The sequence below is a fragment of the Mugil cephalus genome, chromosome 17, assembly GCF_022458985.1.
Source record: "Mugil cephalus isolate CIBA_MC_2020 chromosome 17, CIBA_Mcephalus_1.1, whole genome shotgun sequence".
NCBI lineage: Eukaryota > Metazoa > Chordata > Actinopteri > Mugiliformes > Mugilidae > Mugil > Mugil cephalus.
In genome coordinates, this window is record NC_061786.1 from 7,619,510 (window position 1) to 7,641,660 (window position 22,151).

At 45.2% G+C, this 22,151-nt stretch overlaps 2 protein-coding genes across 2 annotated transcripts in view; both read left to right on the forward strand.

Moving 5' to 3' along the window:
* The first annotated feature begins 71 nt into the window (after positions 1-71).
* qpct (glutaminyl-peptide cyclotransferase) lies at positions 72-7,699 on the forward strand. The gene is made up of 7 exons (XM_047610157.1): positions 72-296; positions 3,192-3,338; positions 3,523-3,804; positions 5,859-6,026; positions 6,595-6,694; positions 7,055-7,171; positions 7,255-7,699. Exons 1-7 carry the CDS (start codon positions 129-131, stop codon positions 7,434-7,436), a joined length of 1,164 nt encoding a protein of 387 aa, XP_047466113.1. The 5' UTR covers positions 72-128; the 3' UTR covers positions 7,437-7,699.
* A 3,026-nt stretch (positions 7,700-10,725) lies between these two features.
* Positions 10,726-22,151, forward strand: part of LOC125023519 (connector enhancer of kinase suppressor of ras 3-like) — a 43,187-nt gene continuing 31,761 nt past the window's right edge. The window contains exon 1 of the mRNA XM_047610836.1: positions 10,726-11,011. Within this exon, the coding sequence (XP_047466792.1) occupies positions 10,960-11,011 (52 nt within the window). The 5' untranslated portion in view covers positions 10,726-10,959. The remainder of the gene's footprint in view (positions 11,012-22,151) is intronic.

A 22,151-nucleotide genomic window follows, 5' to 3' on the forward strand; every position in this document is an offset into this window, starting at 1 on the left:
CATGTGGTTCTTGGGAGTTGGTGAAGCACGCAAACACGAAACACACACACACACACACACACACACAGCAGTGTAGCGGCGCTCTGTGGTTTTAGAGAGAGCCTCGGGTCCTCCCTCCTGCTTTTCACATGATCTCTGGAAGCCTTAACAGAGGAGACGCAGGAATGTGGAAAGGAGCAGCAACATCGATGGCTGAGCGAAGCCGCGGTCCCTCCATAATGCGTTTGTTTTACGCCGCCGTCATCTGGGTGACAGTCGTCCGGTTCACCAACGGAGTCCCCTGGACGCAAGAAAAGGTAAATGAATGAAAATGGTTTGCTCACGACTAAAGGCACTGTGTCATTCTCAGGCTTCCAAAACGCTTCCTAAAGTGAAACCATTCAGAAACTTTCTATGTGCGGTGCTTTCACTGTACATAGCTGTCACCAGAAGCCTTCTTATGACTGTTCTGACACGACTGCTTGCGATTACGAATTAACTCACAATATCAAATTGTAATTATTTAAAAGAATCAAATGTGTGTTGATCCACTTTAAGTGAAATAGGAGAAAACAATTACATTAAGTGTTTTGTTATGTTGCGTTTGTGTGTGCATGCGTTTAATGTTATAGATGTATGATGGATGGATGTTGCCTGAGCTCACGCTGCTGTTATTCCTTTTGAGAAAATAACACTGCAAGTTGCAGGACGCATCTGAATAAACACATTCACTGTGAAATGTTTAATTCATGACGTTCCAACAACTCTGTCTGTGAAATCCTCCTGAGATGCACCTGGGCATGCCTGGACATTCATGATCCCCCATCTATGTTCTCCTTCTCCTCCTCTCCTCTTTGCCTTGTTGCTATGGCAGCACAGCCATCACTATTGATCCTCCAATTGTGGGTCTTGGTATTTATAGAGCTTAAGTGGACCCCCCCTTAACCCCCTGTGAGCTGGGTGAGCCCCAGCTCTTTGGAGGACTGCATTCGGTCTGTGTCACCACATAATTATACCGTGTGCCACTGCACTGCAATTACAGCTCTGATGTATGAGTCAGCCAGTGCAGGTCCAGCTCTCACTGAGAACAGGTTTTGTAAGTGTATGTTTATGCCTCAGCTGCAATGAACAGACTTATGGAATGTGCCCTCCTACTATTGTCTTCAAAGAAGAACAAACACTGATCATGATTTCCCGTAAAAAAAAAATAGTTCATTCGAAAGACTTCCTCAAACCTAAGCCTTTAACAAGCTCTTTTTATGTACTGCAAATTGCTGTGCTCTGAATTAGCGAGGAGCCAGTTTGTCAAATTATAATTTCAGTCATTTATTAAGGTGGGTTTGAACATCTCAGAAGGGATCTTTGTTTGTTATTCACACCTAGACAAATTAAAACATCCGTAAAAAATCTTCATACGTCACATGTAAATGCGTTTTTGACAGTAAAAGGTGCCATTTTGAATAAATGTATGTATTTTTTCTGTATTTTTTATTTGGAGTAAAAGTAATTGTATTGGTTCACGATAATTAGATTAATTGAAAATGGTTAACTTTACACCTAATATAGGTTCAATGATTCTTTTCATTTCCACCACATTGCTAACTATGCTCTGTCTCTGGAGGGCAATTAGAGAAGAAAGAATCAGAGGGAGGATGAACCAGTGTAGACACACGCTAAGGTTGACTTGTCTCTGGTATTTACCGTCAGCGCTTTCTCTCCTGCTCCCTGTCCCTATTTGTTACCAGGACAACCGAGGTTTGCAACAGGTGAACTTTGAGACCAAATGAAAAAGAGCCATGGAATCGGAGGATCAATATGTTGTTGTTTTTTGAGCTCTTGGCTGTAATCAGTCATTTGTGGTCATCTGATAGTTAAGCATGAAACGTGCGTCCACAATGTTTTCCTTATTGGCTCCAAAGCCTTTTTTCTTTTTCTTTTTTTTTTTTAAACCCGCCAAAGTATGTCCTAGAACAAGGGACGTGATGGCAGCTCAACACGTATCTTTCTCTTTTCTGCCTGCTCCGATCACTGGAGCCGTGTTTTGCTAAAGCAGGCCTCGGGTGTAGTTGAAGCCTTTCAATCAATATCCCTTCACGCAGCTCTAATTGGCTCTTGTGTCCCTAGAGGTGTTTTTCACAGCTTATCTAGAGCAGCAATAACATCATTACCACAAGATCAGAGGATTTTTAAGACACTTAGTTTCTGTCTAAGCGACACTACAATATGTATCGGCAATAAAACCTCCTGGTGTTGGTGTGAATAACACTGACTGTCTCATTAGGACGTTATGTTCCTATGGGAAACCTGGCTCCTTTTATTTTTGTCCTTTGCTTTGATGCCTACCACCACCTCAACCAAGATCAATCCATGTGATGCAGAGGGAGCATGAGTCATCAGGCCAGACCACCCTCTTCCGTTGCTCTGTATCGTGGTACTTTTCTCAGTGGACGTGGATCCGCACGGGAACCCTGACTTGTCTCCAGCTACATAGCTCCATATAAAACAAAGTGTGTGCCTTGGCTTCTTTCTCCCAGAACCATCGGTAACTCTTTTATCAATTTAAGCTGCAGTATCTGGTCGATCGGACCGGCCTCCGCTCCCCACTTGCGTCTTTCCAGTCTCGGTTGTCGACGACCCTGTCATTGGTTCCCTACTTTTCCTTCCTTGAACCGCTTTAGAGCTGCAGTTTTGAAGATGCTCTGACCCAGTTGATTAGCCTTTAAAATTTAGCCCCTGTCAGAGTTGCTCAAATCCTGCCACTTGCCTGCTAACCATATCCCACCCGCTAATAGGTGCCATGATAGAGGGATAATTATCAGTAGGTCATAATGTTGTGGCTGACCGTTGTGTATCCCTTGCGTGTGTGAATCATTGAAATTCAAAGTTCCCCTCTTAGTTCATCTTATTGAGTGTTTTCCTGTCATGTGAGAGGATAAACTGACTGTTGTGACATGCAAACATCAACGGCGCCGTTGCCGTCTGTGTCATAATATTGTTGCTCAACTTGACTGCATCATAGACAGACTTCCCAACCTCGGGGAGATTAGTCAACTTGGAAGGCTGACGCACTAATGATCCGCTCACGTAACTGATTACGATTAGAGATGAAGCCTCCCGTACAGTTACTTTCTGTCCAAGATTAATTGAACTAAGTTGGTGTTTCCGCCCATCCGGTTCGTATCATCTTGTTTGTTTTCTCCGGCCCCTTGCAGCTCCAGCACAGAGCCGTCACACTAACACAAGATGAGATCCAAACCGCCCTGGCTCACACTGATCTGGAGCAGATGTGGCTGAGGGACCTGACGCCTCTGCTGGTTACTAGGTACCCGGGATCTCCAGGGAGCCAGGCTGTGCAGGAAGTAAGTCGTCTCCGCCACCGGCGGTACCCATGACATGTTCACATCTCGTACCCATGTCCAAGAAAACACGCAATTAACAACAAGTCAAACTGTCACACACTTCAGCTAATTAACATGGTTTTGATAAGGTGAGGTAGGTATTGAATGCTGGTTACTGAGTTGTCTTTTGCGTGTGCGTTCACAGCATATCAAAACCACCCTTGAGTCTCTCGGGGCAGGCTGGGAGGTGACGGAGGACAAGTTTGTGTCGCACACACCCTACGGGTCCCTTCCCTTCAACAACTTGATCGCCACCCTCAACCCGTCAGCCAAGCGCCGCCTGGTCCTGGCCTGTCACTACGACTCCAAGTACTACCCGCAGCACTGGGACGGGAGGGAGTTCCAAGGCGCCACCGATTCTGCTGTGCCCTGCGCCATGATGTTGGAGCTGGCTAGAGCCCTGGACGGGGAACTGAAGGCTCAGAAGGTAGTGGACCAAGCAGCAGAACGTAGCACGATTCGCTAACAAGACCACGCTTCGGTTAATGAATGAGTGGTTCCAGGGAAAGGGATGAAGGGTTCGAGGGGGTGACCCGATGAATGATACGGGGATGGTCGTGGTACGCCGAAGTCTGGATGCAAGAAGCCAGGGAGTGAGATTCAGGGTGGGAGCATATCTCTGGTTCCTGTCATGAGAATGTAAAGGAGATGAGAGAACAGAGAGGGTTGGGCTGGCAGGGTTTGAGACCTGAGCCAAACGGAGGAGGAGAGGTTAGATGCACCTATATGGGCAGGGTTAGTTACTTAACTTCATTGGAATATTACATTATACATTAACATCATCAATAAGCTTCTCAGTGACACTTGAGCCATCTCTGGAGGCGTAATGTGTTTGGTGCGTGTCTGTGGTTGTGACCAGCAATGACTCGAGTGTGGCTATGAATCATAGAAAAGTCATACAACAACAATAGCAAAGGTTGAAAGTTCCAGGAGTAACATGGCTCAGCTATAGCAAAAAAACAAACAAACGACAACAAGAAAACAATACCAAGAACTCAGTGAGTGTCACTATAACTCAGACATAAGAAACTGCATACGCTGGTAACATGACGAATGAGCCCTGCTAAAAACAAAAACAAAAAAAAACATATTACATCATTTTTTCCTTTATCACGTCTGACCATTCAAATGAAAAGCATTCTAATAAACGCATATTTTACAACAACGTTGTAATGAAGAAATTCTAGACTGATCAGTTTTTTGTTGCTCTTTCAGTTTTCCCCAAGTTCCTAGCTAGCCGTTGCTCTTCAGGCTCTCCCTTCTGAATAGAAAAATGCACCGGCTTGGACGCAGGCTGTAGTATAACTGAGTGTAACTTTTTCATCCAGACACACAAAACCCATTTCATCCCCATTAACTGTATGAGGTTAATCTTGGCAGGTTTTGATGCTGGTTTGTTGTGTCCGAGCATTAGTTTCTCCCTCGCTGAGTTCAAAGTTTCCCTCTGTCTGTCTTGATGAAGGGAATGTGCGTGTCATAATTACGCCTACTGTTGCACTGAAAAAAAAAAAAATAATAATAATAAAAAACATGAAAACATCGGGACACAGTGGTTTTTGGCAAACAATGCTAAGACCATCCTTGTCCAGTAAGTACAGACACTACTCTGCCCTTGTTGACGGGCAATGAAGGGACAGGATGCATTTTTTAACAGCTCTAGACACCAGTAAAATATCATACTTTGTCTATCCAAAATATAAGTGGTAACATCAGATCATATTTCACTTTTCACTTTCACTATAAAAATATAGAAATTGTGTCATCCTTTAAGATCACCCCAAAGAGGAAGAAGAGCGAATAAAATGGGTTTTCCACATCAAAGCCAGAAAATGCTGTGATGAATCAAATATGTGAAGAAAAAATATCTGTATTCTTTCCGTATCTGTAAATAGACTGGGCTTTCCTATGAGATGAAAATGCAGCATAGTTGGTGAAGGGAATCATGGACCTTGAAATGCCCTATTCCCAAACTCAAAGCCAACAATAACATTTCAAGTGAAAGCTTTTTAAATTCTGGTTGTTACGGAGAATGCAATGCGATATTCCCACGGTGGACGTGTGAAAAGAAAACATTAGCATTCGTGGCGCTTGCTCCTCTTCTCTTCTCCTGTCTCACGGCTGAGCTCAGGCGCCTGTCTGCTGGGTGGACAGTGACACCGCCAGTGACAGGGAGATCAGCAGAGGGTCATGTTTATCAGACTCAGCAGTCTGTCACAAAGGTCACCGTGGGAATAGGAATCACAGTGAATGCAAATACATTAGCTGGCCCGGAGGAGGACATATAATCTATATTACAGATGATAAATCATGATGAATATACGGTTAGACACGCATATTCTTGGGAAAGACTAATAAACTAAACCAAACTTCAAGCAAAAACATCTGTCTTTGTATGTAATGTCATCTAAATACCACTAGATGGCAGCAAGACTCCTACAGTGGAAGCGGCAGCCTAATCTATTCTTTTTGTCTTCTCTGCAGGCCTCCAGTCCAGATCTGACCCTGCAGTTGCTCTTCTTCGACGGCGAGGAGGCCCTTGTCCAGTGGACCTCCACAGACTCCCTGTACGGCTCTCGCCACCTGGCCCAGAAGATGGAGAGCACCCCTCACCCAGCAGGAGCCACGAACACCAACCAACTTCACGGCATAGTACACATTGTCAACCCTCTCTCTGTTCAGACTAGGCAGGCTTAGCATAATCACTTAATCACACTGAAGATCATCCTTTTGTTAGCCCACATCAGTTGCAATACAATCTCCTTAGCCCTGATCTCCTCTCACACACGCAGCCCACACCTGAACAAGGGAGGCACAAACCACCCATCTCACCACGTGGGAGGCTAAATGGATGATCGTTTATTAAACAGCGCACGGTAAAATGATGTCATAGTTACTGACGATATCTTCCTGTATCCTAGCTATGGAGAGCAGCTGTTTATCAACACACGGAGACAATGATGTGTGCACGGACAGAGATAGAGCAGACAGTATCTTGTGTGATAGCATGTGTGTACAAACGTGGAGAACTGGGCGTATTTCGTGTGGCACAGAGCCACGATCGCTATGGGAACAGGCTTTTTTTGTCAGAGAGTTATCTTCAGGATGTGCAGACTGAGTTTCTCATGAGAGCATCATCTCCTCGCCCTCTCTCCTCCTCCTCCTCTTCCTCCTCCTCCTCCTCCTCCTCCTCCTCCTCCTCCTCCTCCTCCTCCTCCAGGATCTGTTTGTGTTGTTGGATCTGATCGGAGCGCCCAGCCCTCGCTTTGGCAACCAGTTCCCCAACACGGCGCCCTGGCTCACCAGACTTCAGAATATTGGTGAATAACTGAGGTTTATTAATGCTTTAGATACCACAGATTAGCTCTGGTGAAGGTGTGCCGCAAAGATGAGTCACGGTGAGTTGTTATTAAATTAGTCACACCGTTCATATGGAGGCTATAGTGTGACACACCGCAGACGCTCGCTATTCCACTGGCTTGTGTCACGCTGTACTTTTTTACTCCGTCGCCACTTTTGCAACATTTGAGCCAAAAACCGATGACGTTCATAAAACGTTTTCGCTAATGCTGCTGTGCACATGACCTTTAAGCTATTGCTTATTAACATACAAGGATGGTTTTCCCCTCAAACTAACTAACGCCTTTGTGTTTTTTTGTTTTTTTTTTTGCTCTAACCAGAAAAACGCCTGCACTCCATGAACCAGCTGGTGGAGCATCCTAACAGCGTGCAGTATTTCTGGCCCGATCTCACCGTGAGCCCCGTCCTGGATGACCACATACCATTCCTGAACAGAGGTATAGACAACGACAGCATATCACAATGCAACATTTATTGTGCGTACCACTTGGGTGATCCCCATCCTGTGCTTCTCTGTCAGGCGTGCGCGTCCTCCACCTCATCCCCTCCCCCTTCCCCTCCGTGTGGCACACGTTCGACGACAACGAGCACAACCTGGACCGCTCCACCATCCAGAACCTCAACAAGATCATGCAGGTTTTCGTCCTGGAGTACCTCAACGCCAGACCCGTCGTCCCCTCGAACCCGCAAAACGCCCCGTGAGCCTCCCGGCGCACGCCCTGCACCTTTTGACGTTTCACTGTTGTAAAGATCTTCAGCTGTCACTTAAAGGACTGTAAGAACACAAGGCAAATACTATTTATATCTATCCACGTGTACGCCCTGGTTAATGACTAAGATAAGATGCTGAAACTCAACTCTGGGCATCGGATGCACAGAGCATTTCACATAGACGACATATCTAGAGGTGCTTGATGTCACACACCTTTTATTTTGAAAGTCTGAATAAAAAACATCTCAGTGAATACTTTGTTTTTTGTGCTTAATATAAAATATATTTTTCTTTTCTAAAGATCAGGAAAAACTAATGCATTGTATCTCATTCCCTTCAACTGTCTGGCGTGTGCGTGTATGTTTTACTACACTGGCCTCTTTATATTAACCCTCATTGACATTTTTGAAGAACTCTCCTAGCGTCAGCGCCCACTCGCTTCAGAGAGGAGCGAGAAGAGCGGCGCAGTACCTTATTTTACATTCGAAAGTCAAAAGGCGGTGATCATTTCATTGTAACCTCTTCTGAGGACAGCTTAAGCCTGAGAGCACGTGCTCACAGTCTTGTAATGACACCAAACATCGCCGGTCTGCTGTGTTGTTTGATAAATACGGCCACATGGATGTGGTGCGCATATGTCACATTTCCTCCCCGACATCAAATCTCTGCAGTGTAAAGAGAACAAAGACGTCAGTTACAGGAAGTGTGGTTGATTTGCGTTAAAGCAACATTTTTAGCTCTTTATATCCTGTCGTCTCAGACAGTGAAGTGGATGACTTCCCGTGCTGACGCTTCATGAACTCTTTGTTTGTTGATACGACATTATTAGCCTGGTTTTTACTGTAGATGCCAGAATAACATACACTGCCAAACCTGGACATCCGGACATATGGAGAGAGGAATAAACGTTGAATCAGAAAACAAAGGAGATCATGCCACGTTTGCTTATCTTTATACATCTTTGTTTTAGGGTTTCAGAAGCTGGGGGAAAAAGAAAAAGATCAGATCTTCCCCTGCTGATCTAAGGTGACCTTTTGCATGAGGAAGTATGAACCTTTGCTCTAATTCTGACTTGTTATGCCGAGAATGGCCAGTATTTCTCCTCCAGTTTTGCATCTCAAGCCTTTTCCCATCACTGAGAGCAAACACCGCTTCCCTTCCCTCACCTCAACCACAGTCCCGTGATCCCTTTAATCCTATCAGGAGGCCCTCCCCTGAATTCCACACCACCTAAATCCCCTTCGGTCCAGCCCGCTCCCATGAAAAGTGAACAAGGTTTTGACCCTGCTTGCTGCAGGGAGAAGTGTTTGCGATGCCTGGCAACAATTCACACCAAAATATGTCTCAGCCATTAATCACACAAGATAGTGGCGTGTTGTTTATGCATGTAAAGTTGTAGGGTTTCCACCTAAAATACCTGCGTTATAGGAGCCCCGTAAATTCTTTGTGTGCTAATCAGACTCACGCTATTAGTTCTTGTTTTAAGTCAAAGAGATATTAGATGTAAATTTACATCTAAGTCAATGTCAAAATTAGCCCGCTTAAGAAAACATCGCCACGTCATCTTTTTTATATGACATTTTGGCTCAGATCAGCACGGAAACCACAAGGAGATGATAAACCAAAGTTGCATAACACGCCTTGCGGTTTCCAGTTTGTCTGTGACAGCAAATTGATGCATGCCCAGGTTTAATAACGGCAGCCTCCAGCTAAGCAGAGTGGAGTGGTACGCAATCGCCCTCGTGCAAAGTGTGATTCATGCTCCAAGCAAAGCCAAAGCTTAACGTTTACAAACCCTTAAAAGGTAACATAACTTTTTAAAGTAAAGACATATTTCTTATACTTCCCTGGCCAACATTTTACAAATTCTACACTACAAATTCTGTGTAATGTGACCTTTGCACATTCTCATTTATGTAGCAGCCACCTGTTGCATAGCCGTAAAACCACAATAGCAGCTGCTTTCACCAACGCCAGTTTGCATCATGTTACACGGTGAATATCAACGTATCAGCCAAGATCCCGGAAATAAGAATTTGTGGTCATTCAATTCACAGCTGAATGAATATCACGTTTTACCGCAGCCACTGAAAAAAAGAACCAAATGATTTCAGCTGGTAGTTAGGCCCCCTCGACACACCTCATTTGTATATGTGTTTCTACCGTGTTCCCTCCCCATTCATCTCTTTCAAAACCACTTTTAGGTTTTCATAAAAAGACATTATCACAGATTGATTCTTTTCTAAAAGCAGTAAAGTGACTCTGCACTGTGACTGGGGCCACATCAGACTCATTATAGGCTGCGATTAAGGTTTTACTGTGCAAATGAATTGGAGATATTCTCCAAATTAGTTCATGTGAAACAATATTGTGAGCATGTAAGTGTGAAAGTGTGCAGGGACTGTGGAGCTGGATGCAACTCCGGGACTTGCAAAGAAGCCATGTGCCAACAGAGAGCAGCGGTGAGTCATGTTCAGTTTAAAGGGAAGAACAAGACTCTGCTGCCTCTGTTGTTCTCCTCACATGACATCGTGACTGCAAATATGACTGACAAATCCAGCTGGTATCACCTTAATATCAGTATATATGCACGTATAAGTAATGCTTTTGCAGTGTTAGATAGACCAGTGTATTGTGAAGTTTAACAACAACAAAAATGCAACGATATTTAAGTTTAATTTAAACTGACAGATTTACAGCATTATTCGGCACGATCCTTCATAACTTTTTGTCAAAATAACATAAAGTACACAGCACACTGGTTAATAACGCTGAAACTCACGCCTCCACTTTCAAACGAGGGCGGTGAACTCACGGAGACTACCTACGTCACGCGATGCGTTCTGGTGCTCTCCGTAAACTCGGTTACTTCTACACAATCGGAAAAAAAATACTATATACAAACGGGTGAGTAGAAACATTTACGCCGTTTTACTAAGAAGTAATTGTAACATTTGCTGTTAAAAATTAGAATCAAGAATTAAATTAAGTGGGAAGGAATTATTTCGGCAGCAAAAGTGATTACCTTTGGCTCAATAAGCGTGTGTCCTTGTTAAAAGTATCAGCATATTATATTCAAATAATGACAGTAAAACGAGAATATGATTCGTTAACTACCAACTCTGTAAATGTATCTGTGTGCGGGTAAAGCAAACAGTACTGGGGCTTTGGCGGTGGTTTGTTATTTTGATTCCAAGTAGTCATTTTTCCCAGTATTCCCGGCGGCACCTGAAGGCATCACTAATCCCAGCCCGGTCGGACTCAGCTTGGAGGAGCGGAGTTGGGGGGGTTTTCAGTCCAGCCTCCGGTCGGTCACCCAACCGTGTACGGAGTTTTTCAGAGAGAGTCAACACAAACACACGGACAGCACCGGAGCCTCCGAGAAGAATGTGACAGAGAATATTTGATTTAATTCTCTCTCGGCGTCGCCACGTTTGTTTTTTGTTTTTTTCTTTTGTTTTCTTTTGTTTTCTTTTGGCCACTCACAGTGTCTGATATATTCCTGAAGAAGCCATGGAGCCGATAACGAAGTGGACGCCAAAGCAAGTGGTCGAGTGGATGAAAGGTGAGTCTTTCTGAAGCACTTTTTGTGTGAATTAACGTTAACAACAACACAAACCTTAGCCCAGTGCTCTTAAAGCGCGTTTTATTTTTTATTAGCTCCGAGCCGGTTATCTCTGTCTAGTTTCGTAGAAACTGTGTGACAGCATACCTTCACTGAGGCGCTTAACAATGGGACTGCCTTTCCTTTACTCTCACTAACATACCGTAGAAAACTTGAGCCTTTCATTCAGCTACATAAATAGCCTCTTGATACCAAGTGTGTGCTAATTAAAAAGATTTGTAGAGTTGTACTATAGGGTTTTACTCTAGAGTTACATCCATATGTTGGGCTTCATACAGTAGGTAAATAACTGAATGTTCAATTCAGTCCAAAATAAAGAGTTTTCCCCAAACGTTTTAATGTAAAAAAAAATATAAAAAAAGTTATTTATTAATAATAATAAAAAATAATGTCTCTGATCTGAGTTTGCCTAAGGGTCTAAAATCATGTTATTGTGTAACGTATAAGGAATGACTCTGAACTCTCTCACCACAGCGTACACTCATTCATTTCACACATAACTCTTGATGAAGTCACACTGGCGCGGCTTCGTTGTCCTGTGGGTTTGGGAATCACCGCTCAGTTGACTCTGTGTGGAAGATCATCTGAACGATATCTTCTTCTGACCTCTCAGATAAAGACAGAAAGAAAGAAATAAAACCACGCACACTTGTTTCAGAGGAATGCTGGCTATGACGGTGACATCACTATTCTCCGTGCCTGACTTCAGTCACAGCATAGGTATGTCTAGACCAGGGACGCCAAATGGTGTGTGGCGCACAGAAAAGGTGAAGTTTGTGTATATAATACGGCAAACTGAGTCACGGTCTGTTTGTGTGGCCGACCTATTTACTCTTTCCGAAACTTCCCCCTAACAAATCTTCGGCGGTTTACATTTGATCCCGTGATTTGTAACACTAGCAAAGCTCTCCCGTTGTTTGTGTAGCGGCGTTCGCTAAAGAGCTGATAGAAGCGCGCCCGTCAGTGCTCATCTATAGTTTGGGGGGGGATAGCTTCCATGCGTGGTGTGAAAAGAGTCCGCCTGGGGCATACATGGATGGAGGATTAGCTGTCTATACAGGCTGTCGGCCCGGTGAAAATCTGACTCAGCGATTGTCTCTGTTGGAACCAACGGCTGGATTTGTGGAGGCCGGGAACATTTCACGCACCGTGCAAATGATGTCGGCGACAAGTTTGGCGACCTGCATCGGCCTTTCATTCAAAATGATGGCAAATGCGAGCTTGTTTTGACACTGTTGTCATGTTCGGACCTAATCAGAAGCTACTATTGCAGTTTCGTCTTTATACTTTTGTGTGATGCAGAAATTCAGGACTGGCCCCAGAATCCCGCTTTCTTTATTTGCAATCCAGCTTGGCTGCATAACCATTTGTTTTAGCTAGGAAGTGTTGCCAGTGGGTGTAGTCTGCAATTAGTTTGCAAGCAAGTAGGTCTGCCTTCAAGCAGTCAGACACGCAAAACAAATGAAGCACTCGGCTAAAATTCAAAACGCAGCTCTTCTTGTTGCTTTTAGCCGCAGGTACCAGTCTCCGTAGATGTTGTCAAGACCTTTGTTAAAAATGGGGCTTACGTTATTCGGGCCAGCTCATGCTCCGACGTCATCGTATTTAAGAAAAACAAAGACGCCCAAAGAAAGTCCGGCAGTCACCGACGGTGTCATTAGAAAAGAAGAGACGCTCTTTTGTCCTCGGTGACCACTCGACAGTCTACAGCTGCAGCGTAGTGTGTAGCCGCTCGTGTTGTTCAACTTCAGGACTGCTTGTGCAATCCTTTCATGAGAAAGCAAGCAAACCCCATGAGCAGGGTCGTGATCTCATGTTGACCTGTTCACACCAACGGCAAACACGGGTGTTTTCAGATTTGTTGTGGCCGTGCGACAAAAGTCACATTAAAGTCTCGGGAAGGCCCGGACGAAGACTTCTGCTCTCACGGTTGCCTCAGGTTCTTTTCCTCAGTGGGACAGGGCCTGCCCTTGTGTATTGAGGCAGTTGTTAATCACTTGCATTGTTCAAGGAGATCAAGTGGTGGTTGGTGAATGTTTATTGCCAGTGAAAGGGCGTTTGATTCTTCCAGTTTAAACGCTGCTGTTTTTTTGTTTTGGGACTAGAAATGCCCTGGAGCTCATTTCCTTCACCGCAAGCTCAGATCTTCCAGCTGGACCTGTGGTGTCGTGTGATTGGTATGCCATATGTCACGTGTGGGAATGCTTACCCTCGGGGGGGGGGGGGGGGGGGGGGGGGGTTGCACTTTCCTAATGACAAGGTATTCTCGATAAACGCAGTTTTGGGACGTCGTCACACTCTCGAAAGTCGAACCGGTGCTCGGTTCGAATGCCTGAATCAAGTGACGTTAATACACTGACCTACATACTCGATGTTTGCAAAGTCAGAAGGTTAAATCATACGCTGCGGGTCATTTTCTAAATATAGGCCTGAATTCACATGGGTAGGCTTCTGGCAGCGCTCAGTAAATGTTTGGCTGAATAGTTTCCCATTCACTAATAGTTTTTCACATTTTCCTGCCCTGTACTCAACTGGTAGCCTGTGACTGCCAGGTGCTAACGAGACATCTCAGACATATAAACCTGTACAACTACTTTTTGCCTGGTTGCACTTCGGCAGACACTGGACGTCCTCCAACGTTCGCTGTACTCACTGACTAATCAAATTTCAAAGCCCTGTATCTGTGTCTATGTGTCAGTCTCATGCCCCTCAAGTAGCACCAAGGTGCCAAGAAGGCAATTAGCCCGTCAGAGAGGCGGCAAACGCGCGCTGAATGCGCTTTTGTCTTTGACCGAGCGTGTGCCTGGAAAAATAGCGGGGTTGTGTTGGAGTCCGCGCACGCTGAGTGACTTCGCCGACGGCTACTTTCAGCGGCCTTATCTGCGGAGATGATAGGAAGGTGTGGGCAATGACGGCCCACGATCTTTATCTGGCTAAAACAGAGACTTCCTAAACAGGAGCGCCAACAGACACTGTGCAGAGCACTCGCCCTTATTAAGATATCTACTACCTCTGGCTCGATCAGCCAAGTGGAGTCCTGTGTTTGGACAGTCACCACAGGCACCATCAATCCATTCGAGCTGCCCTTATGCATCAAGAGGCCGTGTGTATATGCATCCGGGATAACAGGTGTCAAATTAATCCAAACACATTCTTAAAGTGCGGCGGAAATCTTTTATGCCCCTTATGCCCTCTTCACTTGTAAAAGGAAGTAACAAGGTGGGATAATTTATTGACCTCAACCTTCCTGCAGAGTTAAAACCCACAGCCTTTGTCGTTTACCAGCTTCCAGTTTCAATTATGCGGGTTTTTAAATTTACCTATTGTGCCCCACAGATGCGGAGATAACCGCGGTACATTTCCATAGAAAATAGCCTTTCGTGTGCAGAAGTGGTGTAAGAGGATTCCCCCTGGGGAGATGCTACTGAAAGAGGCCGCTGTGGTTCAGCCGCTGTCAGACCTTCCGCAGCCTGTTTCTCACACGGCATGGGCGTAGCGGCCTCACAGCCTCAGGAGCAGCGTGGATTTGTAAGGAAGTCATCAATTGTTCATGTGACTCTTCTAATCTAGTGTTTAAGAGACAAAGACTGAAACAAAAGTAGGCGTTTTAATCTATTTTAGGGTTCGTACAAAAGGTCTAAATATTGTGTGTTTTCTTTTTCAATCCTTTTGTTTCGATCTTGTCAGCAGCATCTTCTGTTTGGACGTTCCGAACTAGGCTTTTTTTTTTTTTTTTTTTCCCGAAATGTAGGATTTTTCCATTAAGACATGTGGGTGATTCTGGTGTTAGTCTGATTTCAGGAGAATTCTTTAAGGAGCACGTTCAGAATATGTGTATCGTTTTTTTTTCCTACCGTCTCTTTGTTATGATCTGCTTTGTGTGTTAACCAACTAACCAGCCAACAGTCTGGCTGGAGACGTGTGGTCAAAATGTGAAGCGCACCAACTGTACTTTTAAATATAAAGACTTGGATGTCGACAGTTTTTTTTTTTTTTTAAACATCACAGGGTCAAGCTTTTGTAGAAGGTGGTGGAATAACTGAAAGAGGCACACATTAACACAGCATTTATCATTCATGTGTACAGAGCTGAGGATTTAGTTTATGAGCAAGCCAGTATCAGTTTGAATTTGCATATCTATTTAACAGTTTATCTCATACTCCCAAGGAGCAGAGACAGCGTCGCCCCGTATCCCTACTCTGGGCAAGCCTGGGTTGCTTTTTATTCAAATCTAAAATATGCATTGCAAATCTCCCAGATGATCTGCGCTTAGTAAGACCTACAAGGCCTAAGAGCATTGGCCCAGTCCGCCTTAAGAGCTTTGGCCGTGAAGCCGCATGCGTAGGTCAAGTGAATCAAAGCTCCGACCTGAGGTTAGGCAGAGCAGGTTAGTGTGTAAATACGAGTCACACGTTCACCGACCTCTCAGGCTGCGTGCCTGTGCCTAAGGACTCACACCTGACGTCATGTGACTGCCTCGGACTGGTACCGCACCAGATCTGTGCCTGTCGGTGACTAAAACTCCCAGAAAACGAAAGAGGTTGATATTGTGACCAAAAATGCTGCTAATGCGTTTACGCTCAGATAATCGCAAAGAAATGAGAGGAATGCAGTTGCTGCTGTTTTTTTTTTTTTCCTTCCCACCAGACCGAACCAGCAGCTCTGTGAATGAGCAGTCAAAACAGGACGCACGTGTCCTTGGTTGCATTTGGGGCTACCGGTAGGTTTTAAGGGATTTAAAATGCCCTAGCCACTCGGGTTGTGCAAAGCTTTGTCACCTCGCCGCCTGCTGACGCTACAATGGAGCCTAATGTCATTATGAAGTGATCTGCAGTTTTATGAACTGTTATGCACGTTTGGGTTTAGCCGGGCACTTGGGCGAGTGCCAGGACCAGAGCTTGTCCCGTACATGTCCGGACTAGTCCACATTTTCTCAGTCAACCACTGAGACTGAATTCCTCACTCATTCCTCGTTCTCACAGTTCAAATGCCGCTCTGTGCTGGAAATAACATCGTGAGGGTAAACTGTAAGATAATTCTTTTAACAGTTTTTTTTTCCTGTTTACGTTCGTGTAACGCGATGGTGTCTGTGTCATGTTACACACACACAGACTGCGTGTTGATCCCAGCGCTCATGTTTGTGTTTTACACTTGACTGTGATGCCTCTTTGCGTCTGTCAGCTTTCTTTTTCACCAGTTATATTCAAGGGTGCTGAAAGATAAGGCGGCTATAATGGTCCAGTCAGTGTTTTCAGAGCGTTGATGAGCCTTCGGGTCCACTAGAGCGTGTTTACTCTCGATGGGTGGATGGAAAAAAAAAGTGACAAAAACAGCTGAACAATTAAAGGAACCTCCACACAATACTTGTGGTTGTTTGTCCACATCAACTGCAACACATAAAAGGTGCATATGATCCCGTTGTTGAAGGATCAAGAAGCCGATGTGGTGCCAAGCTTCTGCTATTCATCCAGGGACTCCTCAGAAAATTCCCCCAACCACAGTGCAGTGAAGTCATCGTTCTTCAGGTGATTTCTTTCAGCCTCTGCCCGGACTTCCCCGCACAACCATGACTACCATCATTTGGTCACTTCCTTGTTCTCATCCCAGAACCTGGGTTACTTATTCGAACACTTGTCCTGGGACATGTCCTTTCTACATACTAAACTCAAAACCTGCATTTCAACAAAACTTTATTTCCAGTCACTGTTGTTCAGTGGCTATTAGAGAACTTGCCTGTTGAACTTGTTTAACCCTCAGGCATCTGTTTAATTTTCTACCCTCTTGTAACCTCAGCGAACAAAAACATCCATGTCCAAAAACCGCTTTAAAAACTTAACGGATTCAGATTCTTTTCAGATTTTTTTTCTGCATAAATCTCTTAAACCACTTCAGCAGTTTACAAAGCTGCCAAAAATGTTGAGAAATGTTTGAGGAGTTTTAACACTTTCAAGTCATCGTTTTCTGTAAAACTAATGTTAGGTGGCTGGGGTATTTTTTTTTTTCAAATCAATCTTGGGTATGACCAAGATGATGTAAAAATATTGGCTTGATTGGATTATTTTTTTGTGTAGCATCACATTTAAAATTTACTAGCATCTTGTTACCCATTGACTTCCATTATAACTAGCCATGGCTAAGAGATGAGTAAGTTAAGTTTAAGAGGGTTACAAGAGGGTGGTCAATTTTTTTTCACAGTGTTCTGTTGACCTATTAGAATTAATTCATGATTATTATTGTTTTTTTTTTTATCTCAAAATTTGTGTAGAGATCGACTTTAGAGAGAATTGTGCCATATGCACTAACATAGCCAAAAAGGCGCCAAATGTAGATGAAACTTTTGTCCAAACGTCCCTAAGGCTGCCTGGTAGTTAAACAGGGAGTGGCGGCTCCTCTTTGAGAGAGTTGTGGACCTGGAGAAACATTCATCGTTGGTGCTTCCCTTTGTCTCCATTGGTGAAAACACCTGGGGATGCCCTGTCACCTGCCCTTCATCTCTGTTTGTATACTCTGTTTCCAGCCAACAGCTCATTTATCATTTACGTGAACGTGACTGTCTCTTTTCTCAGCCTGCCATGACTGCGAGGGAAACCCGCAACAGGTGCCGGCGAGACAACAAACAAGGGTCACGTGCAAATGGGCGTTTTTTGCGGCGAAAGCGATTACCGCGTGCGTGTTTTCATAAAGGCATTAAAAAACAAAATCTAAGGACACACATGCCGGCGGATCGGGAGAGTAACACGATACGGCGCAACGTGCGTTTTGTTGCGTGCGTCATAGGTGCCCTGTCCGGGCCTGTGGGTGACACGCTGTCGTTCGCCGCTACCTTTCACTGAAGATGACTCAGCCTCCCCCACCCTCACCCCCCTCTCGGCACGGGAAAACAGGATCAGCTGCTGCAGTCCGTAGGCAGAGCCGGCGATGCCTTACGTTGCATAATTCATTCAAGCGCTCCGTTCTGTCGTTTTGTGAGTCATTATGATTTTTCAGGAAAAGCCAGTTCTTTTGGCGCTCGTGTTTATGCGTCTGGTGGGACATTTGGATGTGTACTTGTGTGTTTGTTTGCCGCTTTCATTGCACCTGTACAGAGAGGATGGACAGACTAATGATGTCCTCGCTCTTTTTGACCTCCTTTTTGTGTTGTCCTGCTCTGTTACGCACAGCCTCCCCCAAAACCTTTGCGCCAACCTCTCGCCACTTCCCCCTGTCACTATAGAAACCTTAATTACATTTACGGCCTCAGCCAGTTCTCGCTGACAACCATTGTGGCCGAGGGGATGACCACCAGTAGCACTTTGCCCGCCACAGCAAAAATCCTCCGGCGGGGTTTAACCGGGGTGGAAAGCAGGCTCACATTTGTGTGCGGACATGCCGGGGCTGGCGAAGGGACCTCCTCTGCGCGCCGCTGCCAGAAATGGACCCATTGTTGGTTTTGATCGAATAAATCCTCATCTTTGTTTGGCTTTCTACTTTTTCAGCTAGGGAATTTCAACAATATATGTCTCCCTCTGGGAGATTTATGGCAATTAGCATCCAGAGATGCTTATGGGTGTCCACGTAAGAATTACAGCGAACGCTACATCCATACAAGCCACCGGGGCGAAATAACTTGGGTTTAATTGAAGGCTTCTCTCTGTCTGTCTCATAAAAGCCCAGTAAAGCATTGTAATACAACAAAAGAGCACAATGGACGCGAGATTAAATTCGTCTCTCCAAGAAAATATACCCACATGCGACGGCGGTAGGATAGCACGCCCTTCCCGCGACACACTAAATAAGTGGGGCTCATTTCCTCCCCCAAACCTTGTTGGTCTTTATTGTGGTTTCCATAGGCAGCTATTATGGTGCTGGTAAATTGGTCTGTAATCAGCGCGCAGGGCCACCCTGCATCATGCGCCATACATGTGATGGGAAAGCAATAAGGCGAGTTTTCCTACGACCTGTTTATATCTCCGTCGCGTCGACTTTGAAGTTTACTGGGAGATGTCACATACCGAAAGTCTTTTTTGTCTTTCCTTGTTTCCCCTGCTTCTTGCTTTTATTCCACAACTTTTTGCCCTGGAAGGCACAACACTCTTTAATTATAGTTTTTTTTCCCTCTCAGGGCAGTGATGAATAGGTTTTAACAAAGTGATTGTTGTTTTGTTTTGTTTTTTTGAAGTTCTGTTGACACAGAAACAGCCCTGTCTTTTATGAAACATCCCGTCTTCAGCAGAGACCCTCGGGCCACACAGAGTGTCCTTGTTACGTTCTGATTGAACATCTATCGTGATCGAAACCGTAAAACACCGAACCGTTCTCAAATTACAAAATCCACTGCGTCTATCGTGTTGTTTACTTTCGAAACACAAAGGCCGTGACTATCTTGCTTGCTTTTGAACCTCAACAATATGAACACCGGAGGGGTCGGGAAAGACGCGGCGTTGTAGTGGGCGGAGAGGCAGTATCTGAGAGGAGAGACAGGAGGGGGAATTTGAGACATTTTTGAGGTCTCTGTTGCTTTCTTTAGTGGCTGTTTATGCTAGCGGTAACGTGCTGCGGCGTGGCCAGGCGGTCAACTGGCTGGAGAGTGATAACCTCAGAAGATGTTGCTCCAGCCCCTCCGGTCACAGTACTCGCACAAAGAATTAGTGTCTCTTTCAAGAAAGACAGCTGACTCCCACAAATACATAATATATCCATGTACAACTCGCATAAAGAAAATATGCTCCAGGTCCGGGGCTTTGACAGCTCAACAAATCACTTGGAACAGAGCTGTCATTACAAATTTGGAACCCACATGATGTACGGTAAGCTCTGTGTTATTTGGTACCTACTGTACACTTGCATGTCTTTTTCAAACTGCCAAAGAAAAAACAGTGTAACTGGAATGCAGGGAATTGCCGGCCATGTGGAGGAAGTACTTGTTAAAGGTAACTAATAATGTGCAGGGTTCAGAGGGTGCAGGCTACATGTGATTGACCAGTGTGGGAATCCAGTGGCTGTCGTCTGACCGCTCAGACTCCGGGGGCTAATGTGTCAGTGCTTCTCATGTAGCCGGTGGATACCATACCCCGGTAAACGTCCAGTGTTTACAGCCCAACTAGACGCGTCAGATGAGAGCATGGTTTAGTGGCGACGTCTACCACCAAATTGTTTCACTTGTCGCTTGTTTACACTCACTTAACAGTTTTTGTTTAAGGTGTTTGACAAGGACAAGATGTTTGCTGATTGCTGACAGGGAATTACCAGGTGCATTGACGTCTTCTCTCCTTACGGACTAACGTAGATTAACATGCTGTACACGCAACCAAAGCATGTTCAAAAGCCATCGGTCAACACAACTAAGACGACTTACAGATTCTGCAAATGGACATTTACATATGTGTTTGGAGACTTTGTGTGAAGCAAGTTAGACAAGAAAAAAACTGCGCGGTGTGTCAGTTGTAAACTCTGTGACCCAGTCAACCAGTTTTTCTTTTCCACGCCTTTAACTAAAGCAGCAACTGTTACAGTTGCTGCTGTTGTGCACTCATTAATGCCTCTAGCAGTTTTCTTATCTTCTTTTTTAGTGTCTCTCTTGCGCTACCATGTTTTTCACAGTCTTCTCATCTGCTTGTGGCAAGAACACGCTATGCTCCTTTGCTCCGACCGACCTGACCTCACCCCTTTCTCCAGTCGACATCACCTGAGCTTCCCGCTTACTCCCAAACACATTCAAACTTAAAACCCAGCCCGAGGTACCCGCCATGTGACTGGGGTTGGGTGATGCTGGAGGTGAGGATTAACTGAACCCGAGGGCTGGTACTCGGGTTTGCAGATGCGCTTCAACCGACGACGGTGCCGTGAACTTTGACCCCTCTTCTCTCATCAGTCACCGTCCATCACCGTTTAAGAAACAGAGCTGCTTTTGTCTCCTGTGGAGGGAATCGCCTCAGCTGCTTTTTCTCACTTAGGAAGCCCACTGGGGACGTGTCACTGCCATTTTGTACTTGTCTGGGTTTAAGATTAGGGTACATGAAGTGAAACGCTCTTTGTTAGTTTGAGGAAGCAACGATTAGATTAAAACATGGGGTGCTCAGGGTCGTAGCCTGTTGAGACAGATAGTGCTAGAAAAATGCTGTCATGGGAATAAACTAGCCTGCATGCTTCCAGCGCCACATGAAAACCTCCGAGCGTTGTTTTCTTGATCTGCTGCGGATCTGATTTAAAAACAGTGAAATGGGTGTTTTTTTGTCTCTGAGCTATGACCCGTTTGGGAGTGAAGAAACCCAAAGCAACACCCTGTACTGTCCACAGACGAGGACACAACAGGCGCGACGGAGAGAAGTAGAGCATCATTGTATAACCCTTATCCCCCGTTCGCACTGTGTGTGTGTACGGGCTTTGTTGCGCTGTGAAGTCATGCATTAGAGGATAGCTTAGCAGCGGCCGAGAGGAGCTTTTTCTTTTCTTTTAATTACAGCACAGCCGGGTCCAGCCAGGGACCATTGTGCCAGAGCGCTGCGAGTTCCCACAATGGAGCAGCTCAGCGGAGAACAATGAGTCAAATTCCTGACCGTTCCCCACAGGTTCAGAGGCCGACCTGACAAATAAAGACAGTGGAGTTACAGTGGCTTTGCTATTCTACACCCAGTAGCTTTCCCACTGGCCACCCCAGTGGGGATATTGGTTTGTGTGTGTGTCCCTATTTGTTTGTGCGTGTGTGTGTGTGTGTGTGTTGCTCGCTGACTACAGGGTGGCTACTGCTCCCACTGGGAGCACAGGGAGGGGTTGAGAGATGGGGGAGGGAGCTCGTTTGCTTCTTTCTGTAGGAGCTGAAAGAGCGCTCGCTCTTTCTACTGGTGTAATCAAGCCCCTGAGAACGAAAAGTTGGCAACCAGCAGCTGCATTGAAGGCATTGTTGATCAAAACTGATCATCAATTTTCCATGGGGACGGAGCGCCGAGCTTGTGCGCGATGGCGCGTTCAGACCTGCGTGCTGTTCTTTAATGCTCAAATGCGCCGAATGTACTAGGCCACCTTAAATCCGGTCTGCTGTTTTTGTGTTGCTGTATGGACAGGAATTGTTGACATTGAGACAGGAATAGCCCAGCCATTTGCG